General features: G+C 40.9%; 1 protein-coding gene across 1 annotated transcript in view; it reads right to left on the bottom strand.

Annotated features, from left to right (window-relative positions):
* The window catches only part of PDE10A (phosphodiesterase 10A), a 352,143-nt gene that overhangs the window by 78,702 nt on the left and 260,205 nt on the right, over positions 1–13,236 (bottom strand). Inside the window, exon 6 of the mRNA XM_019527439.1 lies at positions 1,040–1,180. Within this exon, the coding sequence (XP_019382984.1) occupies positions 1,040–1,180 (141 nt within the window). The remainder of the gene's footprint in view (positions 1–1,039; positions 1,181–13,236) is intronic.

The raw sequence follows: 13,236 nt of genomic DNA, 5'->3' as shown, positions 1-13,236 counted from the left end.
ATGGGGACCAGAGTGTGCTGGCCTCGCCCCCAGGGTGATTCCAAAGCCATGCCAAGGACTGGACAGAGGGGGGGGGAGCTGAGGCCAGCACCACTGGCCTCAGCTCCCCAACCCTGCTCCCTGCAAGCAGCAGAACAGCAGCAGCATGGGGCGGTAGGTGGCGGCACTGCATGCCAGCCCCCTCCCCCCTGTCATTCTTGACGGGCAATTGACTAGTTCTGTCATAAACACTATGAACTGTACTGTCCAATTTGATCATGAGATGTGAAAACAGGTACTATACATACAGGAAGCAGCTCAGAAGAATGGAAGATTTTAAATAAGGAGAGACTGACTTTTAGATCATTTTGTCTTGAAAGAACAAAAATAAGAGGTGTCATGATTGAAATATTCAAACTTGCTTTACAGTAACAAAAAAAATGTTTATCAATTTGATTTAATTTGATAGACCAGAACTAGAAATGAAAAAGACTTGTGTTAAAAGAACTTCAGTGTCAGTAGAAATTGTATTTACAGACAAAAGGATCAGATCTTATATTACAGTGTATTATCTGAAGTAACTTGACTAAAGTTACTGGAGGTATACCAGAATTCTTCTAGTGTAAACAGGTCTAAATCTAGCCCAGTAAACAGATTTTTGGTCAGACTGCTTGTCAGATTGGTAGAATTGAGTAGTACGGTACAGTTAAATCAAAATTTGATTGACTATATGAAAGTATGTATGTTAATCATCTTATCACATGGGCTTAGTGTATTTCCTTTTCTGGAAGGTGGGGGTAAAATTTTTGCTTATGTTTCCTGCATAATAGCCATGTGTTTTATTGTATGGCAAAACTTTTCTATGTTTACAATTTCAAGCAGTTTAAAAATCAAGTAGAGAAGAATTTTTAATAAAATACTCCAGAAAGTTACTTCTGGTCCTACACTGCCAGTAACTACATAAATGATTTACTGTGTATTTAGTTCAGTTTACATTTAAACCACAAGACACCTTAACTGTAACTTGTACGTATCTTATTAAAAAGAAAAAGCAATTTACCCCTAGAATATCTTCTACTAACAACGTTTTTCTGGATTTGGCTACATATGCAGAAATGGTTGTGCCAAGGGCAATCGGCCCTGCAGGAATGAGTCGGGGTTGTCCTTCCTTAGCTCCAGGTGGTGTGAACACACACAAACTCTAGTTAGAAGGAAAAAAAAGAAAATGCCATTAGAGAGTTTGCCTGTATTTACTTAGCAATTTATATTCCAAAACAGTGGGGGCCAACCTTTTTGTCAGGCATGCCACACATTAGCCCCAGACCCTCCCTGAGTGCCAATCCAATCCCCTGCCTCTGTCCAACTGGCTGCTTTGCTTTCTGATTGCTGCCCTGTGCTCCCTGCCTGATCTTCTGCTCTGTTTTCTGCTCCCTGCCTTATCTGTTACTGTGCTGCCTGGCCCTTACCCCAAAATATGCTGCATGGCTCAGAGAGGCTGCCCCGTGCTACTTGTGGCATTCATGCCACAGGTTGGCCTTCCCCGTTCCATACAGTAAAAGAGACTGAATAGATACATTTAAAAAAAATAAAGAAATCAGTTATCGTACTGATGACAATAATGCATAGGTTGAGTGATTAACTCGGCTTCACTCTGACAACACCTCTGTCAGGAGTTTTCAGATTAAATTTAGCCCTGGTATAAGTGGATGCAGCTCCTATGAAGTTCAACAGAAGATTACAATAGGGCTTGACTTTGCCCTTCTTGCATGCATATGGATACACTGCATATGGAACAAGAGCAGAAAATGAGAAAATAAAGGAAAACTACTCTCCTTGTAGAATACATTGTCTTGCCATCTTTTTATTAAAAAGATGTTTAACACACATGGATAATTCCAACTTCTTAATTCTCTTTCCCCAACCCCTCTTTTTTTCCTCAATTCTCTATAGTTCTTAGATTCTCATACACAAGTGGATCCTGGTAGACAGACACCTGAATCTATGGAACTCACTGCTGACATGACTTCTGAAGATGCAATAGTTAGAACAATTTCATGAAAGTCTTCCATAAAATAAGGATGATTTGTTTACAACACTTAAGTGAATGGGGCTCAGAGTAGACAGTGTCCAACAACATAGATCCAACTGCAGACTAGACTAGTAAATCTATTTTTCTTCTTCTTTAGAATCATCTATTCAAATTATAAAAAAATATAAAGACTGAACACAAGTAGCTGAGCATCCCAGTTATATGCATGCAAAACTCCCCACCAGTTGATTATGCAGACCGAGTAGACTGTCCCTCTCCCATTCTGAAAAGAGCCCATCAGAGATCTTCTCTGACAAAAAAAAGAATATCCAGAAGCCAGAACTACTGAGTTGCTAGGATCAGCCAGCCCTGCTTCACTTTGCATAAAGCTTGTAAAATTAAAAACATGGGTGAGAAGGCATAATAAAAGAAATGTGGCATTCTTCAACACCCTTACAGACATTGCTTGGTTCCTTTTCCCACACAAAGGAAGAGCTGAGCAGGAGGGGACTAGTTAACTTCATGACCAGAGAAATCTTCCAGAATAATAGGTGACCTGCAACCATGCTTACATATAGCAGTATCTAGATGCCTGGCATAGACAGACAAGTCCTGATTGTTATCAGGCAGCTGGCTGTCACATGTACAATGAGATGTAGCAAGCACCAGAATGTGTCTTGAGGCAGGCAAGTTCTAGGCAACAGAGTCTTGTGTAGAGACTCTGTTGAAGAGTTGAACTCCGGTCTCTGAAGAAAAGCTTGAATTCCAGGAGTTTACTTTTAGGTCTAGACCAGGTCTGTGAAAGATACACCCACTGAACTGTGTTATCTAGTTGCAAGGGCTGGGAATTTAGGGGCAAGGAGAGGGAGGAGGTAGGGCCTGCTGCCAAATTTTGAGGTACAGCACCCCCTTGGAGATGCATTTTGGCAGTGTTGGGGTAAGCAATAGCTGCGTTAATCCCCATGGTTCCCTTACCTAACAGACTAGCTTAGAAACTTGTGGCAGTTAATGGTGCCACTGCTCACCTCACTGGCAGAGGTGGGTCCTGATATGGCCCACAAAGCTCCTTGTGGGTTAGATCTGACAGGGGGGAGCGGGGGAGGAGGCAAGGGAGTTAGATTTTTGGGGTCTAGGCTACAAAGTAAACATAGAATGGGTTTTTAAGTTTTCCACGACCTATTCTGAGGAACTGCTTTTCATCATCCAGTCATCCAGTTAACGGTAAACTGTGATGATGTTCCTCCTGAAATGGAATAGTAACAGTGCGACAACCTTGCTGATGGCTCTGGAGTTTCCTGAGAATGACAACGGACTTCTGACAAAACCCAGAGAAAAGAACCCCAGCAGTGCCCTGCAGCAGCAGGCTTCCTGCTACAGGAAATGCAGGCCCCACAAGAGCTCTTTGATATATGCTAAATGCATCTGCATGGGCAATTAGCACATAGCAATAAACTCCGACGCAGTTTGCCCTAGAGTTTATTGCTCCTGGGCACAGCGTTTACACATGCACCCAGGACCGCAGCACATTAAGCCAAAGCAGAGCAGCCCTGTTTGGCAGGGGGTCCTATGGCTCAGCCTATTAACCCAGGGCTGCTCCACCCATGTTCAATGTGCTGCAAAGGGGCTGGCTGGGGTATGAGGGTGCTACAGTGCAGGGCTAGCCAGCAGACAGCCCCACACTGTAGCACCCTCACACCTCAGCCAGCCCCATCATTGTCTACACATTTATTTTGCCACACAGAACTACTTCACTGCAGGATAATATTCATCCCAGACAGTACTATCATTACAGTGGATTTAATTAGTTTACTGTGCCTCAGTACAGGCACACATGTAGACGGCGACACTTTACTGTAAAGCTAATAGTCAGCTCCACAATTAAGTGCATGTGTAGATGTACCCAGACAGACTAAACCCAGATCCATGCAAGCCCAGGACACAAGGCAGTGAAGAATGTGAAAAGAGCTCAGGTAGGTACATTATTTATAATTTTACTTTATTTGTGGGCTTTGAAACTTTATTCCTGAACTTCCTTAACACTTTGAATATGAAAAATAACAAGCCTAAGAGCATGATCAGCCAGCAAAGAAACTGGACTTGTCAAGTAGTCTGTTTACTTTAAAACCATGCAGCGAGAGTGCTTTATGTTAGCAGAAATTGTAACATACATAAATTAACTGTAAATATAAACTGAAACAGATATCCAAAGATAAAAATAAAGTGCATAGGAAATTGAACTATTATTTCCTACACATTGAGTACATACACACATGTGCTTTACTGTGGAACTGATTAATTAGCTCTGCAGTAAAGCATCACCATCTACATGAGCGCCAGCATTAGGGTGCAGTAAATTAACTCTGCCATAAGATAGTATTGTTGGGGACAGTACTATAGTTACATTAGAGTAATTTGCTGTGCTACAACGCACGTGTGTGGTTCCTGGGACAGCAACACCTAGAGCCAGGATGGAGCAGCCCTGGGCTGGCAGCAGGCTCAGGGGTGAGTCACACAGCTCTGCATTTTGGGCATTCTCATGCCCCAGCCAACCCCTCTGCTGCTCCATGCATGGAGCCCACAGCTGACCCCTACAAGCCTGCTGCCCACCCAGGGCTGGTCTGCCTGGCTCAAAGTGTTACTGATCCAGGCACACACACAGACGCTGAGCCAGAGGGCAGTTAACTCAGGAGCGAACTGAGCTGAAGTTTATCACATCGCCTTAATAGCATGTACAGATGCACCCATTGTGATTATAAATTTCCTAAATTATCTTCTGCAAAGTTCCCACTAGTGTCAATGTCTTAAAAGAAATATCCTCTGGATTTTGGTCAAAGTGTTACGTTGAATAAAAAAGTGATCTTTTCTCAAAACTGAATAGGTCAGTCAATATAATTTATGATTTCTGAAAAATTTAAAAGCATGAGAAATCACCTTTATAGATTGAAGCCTGTAATATTTTGGGGGGTCGGGGGGTGGAATTAAATACATTTTCCATTATAGGTCTGCAAGAAATAATCTATGCTCTACTATCTTTATGATTCTTCCTGGATTTTTTATTTTGTTTTGTTTACAATACAATTTAAATCAAGTTTACTACAGAAATAATAAACCCTATGTAAAAGGTTGACACATAATCCATTAACACCCAAATCAGTATAAAAAAGTAACCCTGATGTGACTTCCACTGGAAACAAAACAAATATAACAAAACTCCTGCAATTCATTTTTTGTGTATTCACTCATTCTCTCTTTCTCTGCCTGCAAGCCCTTCAGCACCTGCTCTTTGCTGACAAACCCTTCCCCCAGTGAGGGCTGGCCTTCACTTGCCTGCAATGGGTGGAGGCCTCAACCTCAATTGTGACACTTTTCTCCTGGATTCTGATCCTCTAAGCTGGGACGACCTCCTGCCCAGGTGTCAGGACCTACCTGGGTCTTGGAAGATGGTGTAGGGAATATGCAGCTACAATATTCCAGGTTTGGGGGTGCTGGTGGAACCCAGAGCCAGCAGCTGCTAGGGCTGAGCTCTCAGCTGGGCATGCTGCACTCCTGTGGCTGGGAGCCCCATCAGCTCAGTTGGGACTCGCAGCTGCAGGGGAGCCCCTACTACCCTTGCATATTAAAGCAAATTAAAAAGCTCAATAGCAACCAGTTATAAAGTTAGTCCACATTTTCAAGGTCTAACTTTATAGCTAGAGCTTTTTATGGCATGATAAGTATTTAGCAGGTATAGCAAATCTTAAGGTAATCGCACACTTAACCAGTGAATTGTGTGATACCTGTAATGTGTACAGGAAGCCTTAGAGGCTAACAGGTCCTTCAGTGAAAATTAAGACCTATGGCACTATGATGGCAGCCCCTCAGGTAGTCTTTGCTGTGGCAGCAACAGTTGGGGGTGGGCAGACAACAACGTGGCAGCAGCCAGGATCTCTGAGTTTCTGGAGCAGGTGAGACTGATGTCTCTGACCGTTTGTCTCCCTGTCTGGCACTCAGCTCCCTTCTCCACCCCCAGTGCTCTCTGGCAGAGTTCTGTCTAGGGCACAAAACGTGGGGCACCTATGCTCCTCTAAGAGTATATGTAGAGCACCAGAGGGGTGGGGGTTCCAGGAGTGAAAGGTGACAGGAGTCTTACTTATGCTTGGTTCTCAAAACCAGTCTGCAGCTGCTGCTGCCGCCGCTGGTCTGCCCACCCCGTCTGCAGCTCTTCCAGCAGCAATACAATGGCTGTGCACCAGCTGCTGCTAGAAGAGCAATGCCATAGGACTGTTATTCCTGCTGGGGTGCAGGCTCCACTGGGGTGGCAGGGTAATTATGCCACCCCTTCGAAGTTGGAGCCCAGGCCTGGGACCCTGCTTACCCACCCCAAGTTACACTACTCAATTTAGCAATGTTTTATCCCGGTAAAGCAGAGCAGCTGATGTGTGCTTCTAAACAGCAAATTCCCATCTACTTTTAAAGTGCTTGAAAGTTAAGTCTGTCCACAATTTAAGATTTTTTTTTTTTTTTATTTATTTTTTTAAGTGTGAATATGCTGCTTGACAGGGGTGTGAGACAATCCTAGAAACTGAATCCCTTTGTTTATTAAACAGGAATTACACCATAATAGCAACGCCAGTTGACTTGTCGACTTGTATGACTAAGAGGGTAACTTCAGTTTCAAGACTCATTCCATTCTTGGCTTCTTCAACGAGACGGCTCGAGTTATCAGTTCCTGTGTATTTTTATAGTGGCGATTACACAGTAACCATTGGGAACCTGGTAAACTACTAAACACATTTCATGTAGAACAGTCGTAAGGTGATAATAGGTTTCTAGTTCAAAGCCGAGCCAGGGAAAGTCATGATATTTACACCTCTACAAACCATTCAGTTCCTTTTTTAAAAATAATTTCCATCCATTAAACATTAATCCCACCAATTAAACAGCAAATATAAAAAATAGATTTTTATTCCATCAAAATAAGAGCTTGCCTTTGCTATTTTACATGGACATCAATCCTAAACTAAACCTTCCATTAATAAACTGTACTTGTTACAAAACTGTATTTCTATTACAATCGGAGGATCCTAGAAAAGTAGGACTAGAAGGAACCTTATGAGGTCATTTAGTCCAGCCCCTTGCTCAAGACTGGATTGCCCCCAACTAAACCATTCCAGCCAAGTGCCTGACCAACCTGTTCTTGAAAATTTCCAAAGATGAAGATGCCACAACTTCTCTAGGTAGCCTGTGCCAATGCTTGACAACCCTCAGCAACAGAAAGTCCCTCCTAATCTCCAATATAAATTTCCTCTGCTACTGCTTGAGGCCATTGCTCTTAGTACTGTCCCTATGGCCAAACAAAAAAAGCCCATCTTCATCCTCTTTGTAAACTGCCCTTCAGGTATTGAAGACCATTATCAAATCCCCCTCAGTCTTCCCTTCTCCAAACTAAATAAGCCTTTTCTCATAAAGCTTCATAGGCCCCAAATCATTTCTCTCACTCTGCACTGGACACTTTCCAATCTGTTCCCCATTCTTGAACTGTAGGGCCCAAAACTGGACATGGTACTGAATACAGCAGAAGACTTACTTCCTTTGATTTACAAGCAATACTCTTGTTAATACAATCCAGTATGCTTTTGGCTTCCTGTGCAACAAGAGTACAAAAATGGGACTTGAGCTTGATTCTATTTTATTCACAGGAGTTTTGCAACTGACTTCAATAGGAACAAACGCTGGCCCAGACAATGCTTAACAGAAAATTATTTAATATTAGTTGACATTAAATGGATGCCTTGGTATTACATTATTACTGCATTATTTAATGTCTGGGCAGCAGCAGAGAGAGGAGGGTGAATTTATTAAAGAGAAGTTTGCATTATGTGGGTCAATACAAGGTCAGATCAACTGTATTTGCTTCTTACATCCTCTTCTAATTTAGTAACAGAACTCCCCTGTTCCACTCCCCCTCTTTTTGCTAAGGAACGAAGTACCCGTGGATATAAGTCTACAAGAAACCAGCCTATTTAAATATATATCAAGGATTGTCGGAAGACCAGATTTTTCAATAAAACCAAGCATGATTTGTAACGGCAACCAATAAAAATGACACAAAAATCAATATGGGAACATGTCCCCAACCAAAAAGTTGCAAAACACCCAAGGTGAATGAATAGCCAGATAATGTTCTAAAATCTTCCACAGTTAGAGCCAACTGTGTCCTGTGTTCAGACATAAATGCAAGCAACCCCCTGGCTAGGAAAAAGCAGGCAAGGGTAGGAGTGGTGGAAAAGAACAAATAGAAGCGCCTTATGTTTTTAGAGAAATATCAGTAACTTATCATATGGTTGAAGAATTGTGCATTTTCCTATGATATAATATTATATTAATGTTGGAAAAACAGACATATGCATTAATTGTGAAATAAAGGTAACACATTAGGACACTGTAAAATAAATACTCTGCAATAAACCTGGATACTTTTGGTGGTACATTATAAACTAACCAGTAAAGAGCAAATGACCTAATTGCTATACTTTGGATGCATCTACAGGTTCAATTAGTGTGCTGGAGTGTATTGCTCCTGAGCATGCCAATTTCCACCAGTGCCTGGGACCACAGCACATTGAGCTTGTGCAGAGCAGCCCCAGCTGGTAGGGGACCATGGCGGGGGGGGACTGCCAGCCGGGTGCTAACTCCAACCTAGATCAACGTGCTATGGAGGGGCTGGCTGGGGCGCCAGGTTGCTTCAGTGTGGTGCTAGCTGGCAGGCAGCCCTCGCACTGAAGCATCCTCACACCCCAACCAGTCACATCAATGTCTACTCGTGTGTGGCAGGGAAGTAAATAACTCCGCCTTAGGATAGTACTTGCGTCTGGCAGTACTATCCTACAGTGGTGTTAATTAGTTTACTTTGGTCTAGTAGCACCACAGGTAGATGCTGACGTTTTACTTTGGAGTGCCACAGTACATATCTAGTGTGGACATGCCCATTATATTAGAAGCTATATGTTGAAAAACACAAAATAAACTGACTTATTTTCTGAACTTTTCTTCTCCTTCAAAGATGAAGGCTATTGCTGGAGACCTTATTATTGGGCAAAAAGAGTGCAACTAAGGGAGCAATCAATGTATTTCATTACACTGACAAGGAGTAAGTACTAAGGAATAAGTAATAGTAGAAATAATTCAGTGATACAAACCTACATTTTCCAAAGTGACTGATGACTTTCAGGGTTCTGTCTGTAATACTGTAAAAGTAGCTTTTCAGGGTCTCAGGATGCCACTCAGAACTTGAACCTGTGAAAATCATTGGTTGCTTTGAAAAATGTACTCAATAATTCTTTATATGGGATCTTTCCTTCTTCATAAATTCACTAGATGGCGCTGCACATCAAGCTGGAAGAATTTCTACAATTATGAATTCCAGAATAGTTCAAACTATATTTTCTCTTAAGCAAAGGGTGTGCATATATACTTGTAGCCTCTGACAACCTTTTTATTTTTTTAAATTTTTTTAATAATAAGGCTGTTGTAAACCAACATCTAAAGGGAGGATGATTTGTTTGTTATAAGCAGTTTACAACAGCAGAAAATAGGTGAAGCTTACAAGGTAGAAACAACTGTGTTACTATTACATTTTGAAAACTAAGTGGACCCAGTCTCGCATTTCATTATAAAACAGTGAGATTATTCATGTGAGTATCTAATCATTGAAGCACAGTTCACAAATAGAAGGTTTACCCACATGAAAAACATTTGCAGGACTGACTAGTAGTGTAACAGATAATGTTATACTTGACAGAAAAACTTTTGGGGAACATTCACTCATACAAGTTTCAAACTTTTAGCATGTGCTTAAGTCCATCCTTATTTAGTGGTGCAATTAGGTACATGGATTTACAAATGCAGTTAAGCACATGGATTGAATTCATTAAGACATTAATGAAGCCCTTTAAATCACACAATTAAATGTTATGCTGAATTAGGGGTCATAACTATAAAAAGGTTCGAACTACATGAGCACCTTCCTGGTTTGGTTAGAAACAGAAAGAAGAAAACAGGAAAGTCTTTTCTTTGAAAGCTGTGAAATATTACAATTTAATTACATGTTTTTTCCAGTCTCTAAAGTAAACACCCAATTTGTTGCAATTTTCAAAACATGTTACATACACCAACAACCACAGTGTTTTATTTGCAACACTGTACTAAAATGTCAGAAAAATGGATGTACACTATTGCTAAAGGTAAATCAACATGGCACAATATAGTGCAGTGTTGAAATTCCCATGATTCTATGATTCTGTGAGCTAAATGAGCTATTCTTTAAAATAAGGTAAATTAGGTCAGAGAGAGCTCCGTGCTAACAGCCAGATTACTTTCAGTAACTGAATTACCTAAAATTGCTATGCTGCATTGTCGCTATGCTGCATTGCATTGTGCAGCATAGACAAGATCTAAGGAAACTCAGAGTCAGATTCTGGCCACCCCTTCACAGGGTGAACATGTTGCTGGGAGAGGTGAAAAATGGCACAGTGAGGTCTTTCTCCTCACCTACGCAACAATGCAGGAGTCAACTGAATGATGGCATGCACAAGAGAAAACTGTTAACAATGCTAACAGTTCTAGAAAACCCAAAAGTGACAAAACAGACACTAGCAAAGGCCAAAATAACAGTAGCCACTGGGATAATGGGTTGTTTAATGATGCACAGTGAATGCTTTAAATTGTTTAGCAGTTCCCAACTCAAATGCTGCTACCCTAGAAACCCTGCAGGTACTCCATCTGCCTCTTTCCTCAGGAGGAAACTTTATCAGATACGTTGTATCCTACTACAGCATCAATACAATTGTTTTAGAAGAGGCCAAAAGAATTCAATAGCAGGCAAAGGCAAAAATATCATGTGAACAGTTATTTTCCATGTAGTTCATTTTTTTTAAATGTAAAAGCAGGGATATAATTCCTTTTAAAATTCTGGATAGCATGTAAAATGTCTATAGATGGGCACCTTGTTCTTTTAAATACAATAACAATTTTCTGCATAAGCATGCTGCCCCTTAAGAGAAAGTACAATATGTATTTGATACAAAAGAGAATATGACAAACTAAACCAGAGTTTTTGAATATATTATTTAATTAGGCATACATGCATTCTCACAGTATTCCAATACAATTTTCAGGGAAGTACAGGAAAACCTACCCATGCTAAAAACAACCGTAAGAAACAATTTGTGACTAATTCACAGTATCCATTTTTAAAATTGTAATGACATGGACATTTCCTGCATCTTTCAGCATTAAAAAAAATAATGAATGACATGAAATAGTCACTTGCAGGGTTTTGTTTGGTAAGCTTAAATGCCTAGTTATCCAAAAATCAGGGAACTTTTTTTTCTGCCTTGTAAATAAATTCATAATTTATAATCAACCAAAGGTAGTTGCTGGAAAACTTGCATCAAAAAGTTACTCTTTAGCTAGGAACTGTACATGTCAAGCTTCTTAGTCAGCTTTTCCAACAAGTTCATTCAAACTATACAAATAAAGATTCATAATGGAATCTAGAGCTTAAGGGAGTGGCTGTCCTCATTCCTTCCTTGACTGCTAACGACTACTTGATTTATCTAGAGCAATAGATTTATTTATTTTTTAAAGATTTATATCCCACTCTATCCAAAAGGTTCAAAGCAGCTTACAATAAAAAACAACAACAACCACCACCCACAGAGAGGATTCCTCAACCACCACGCTAAAACCTAAGAATCACAACTTCCCCTCCACTGCCTCCAACTACCACCTCCCTGCTCTTCCCCTCCACTGCCTCCAACTACCACCTCCCTGCTCCAACCCCACACAAGCAAGCCCTCCAGCCAATCACAACGATACCTCTCAACTGCCCTTCACATGTACAACAAATCCTTTTCACACCAGCCCACTCCACAACTCCCTGGCCATTCACCCATATCACCCTGCTACACATCCAGGAGAGATACCCTCCACTCTCTCTTAAAATTCCCTTCAAGCCCACATTTATATTTGCCACAAAAAACAAGAGCAAAATACAGTTAAGTTTTGTGTGTGCAACACAAATAACTGCAAAAAACCCCATCACTTTCCAAAGCAAAACTGGAAATGAAATAAATAGCTTTCACAAAATCAGTAGGAGTTAGACACCTTGCTGTCTCTTGTGACTTTGACAATCCGTCATTGCCCCTTAAGACCAACCAAGAGAGAACAGAATAAAAACTTTATCAATCTTTTCAAGGACAACAATTTCAAATTTAACATTCAATCACAGCTACCTGCAGATTTAGGCTAACACACTATTATTAAATCACAACAGTACAAATATGGGTCCATCCCAAAGTTCACTGACCCGAATGCAAAAAACTCAGAGTGGCTTCAACGGACTTTGGATCAGGTCCTTGCTGAACAGGTGAAGAACAGGTCATCACTGCAGATCCAATAACATTTCAGTGACTAATGGGATAAATGGGTTTGTTTGTTTTTTTAAGTGTATGCTGGGTTTTCTTCAGGGTATAGTTAGATATATGAGAGCAAATCGCCTCACCTGTCTAAAAAATCAGTAACAAAAAACAGTAGGCCAGAAAGTGTCAAGGCTCAAGGCAGATGCTGCAGGGGTTAGAAGGCCACAAGGAACTCTTCCCACTTTGTTCTGTCCATGCAGAAGCTGGGCATAATATAAACTGTTGACCTGTCAAAGTTGGTGCTGCCCATTTCTGCAGAGGGTGGGGAGGAGAGGAGGCAAAGGCCACTGTTTAGTTCTCATGCAAATACAACTCCCACATCTGGCAAAAAGACTCAGATGCTGCATCTTCCCAATAGATGGCTGTATTTCCTGCAAGCTCCTTCAAATCCTGGCTGGGAAAGTGCAAATTTTACCACAAATTTGGAAGAGTGATTAGACATCAAAATTTGACACAGCAAGCTGAAGATGGTATTCAGTAGATGGACAACAAGACGTGTAACATACTCCCAGTGCAGAAAAGCGATAAATCTTTTCAGGGGGACCCTTGGTGTTTTTATAGATTCCATAAATAATAATGGGTTATATCTTGATTAGATCAACTATTTAATGAACTAGAAGCCCAAAATCAGATCTATTTCTTATTTTTCAAGAGCTACTGTAGAACATTTATTTCAGCCCTGTGAATGGGGTATTATCAGCTACTTTATATTTTGAATGGTTTAAAACATATTTTCAAGAGGTGTACTGCCCCTCTCCTCCCCCATTA

Source organism: Gavialis gangeticus, unplaced genomic scaffold (assembly GCF_001723915.1).
Source record: "Gavialis gangeticus isolate Ggan-Ray unplaced genomic scaffold, GavGan_comp1, whole genome shotgun sequence".
Classification (NCBI taxonomy): Eukaryota; Metazoa; Chordata; order Crocodylia; family Gavialidae; genus Gavialis; species Gavialis gangeticus.
The sequence above is the reverse complement of the archived record's forward strand: the minus strand, read 5'-3'. Positions and strand labels throughout refer to the sequence as shown.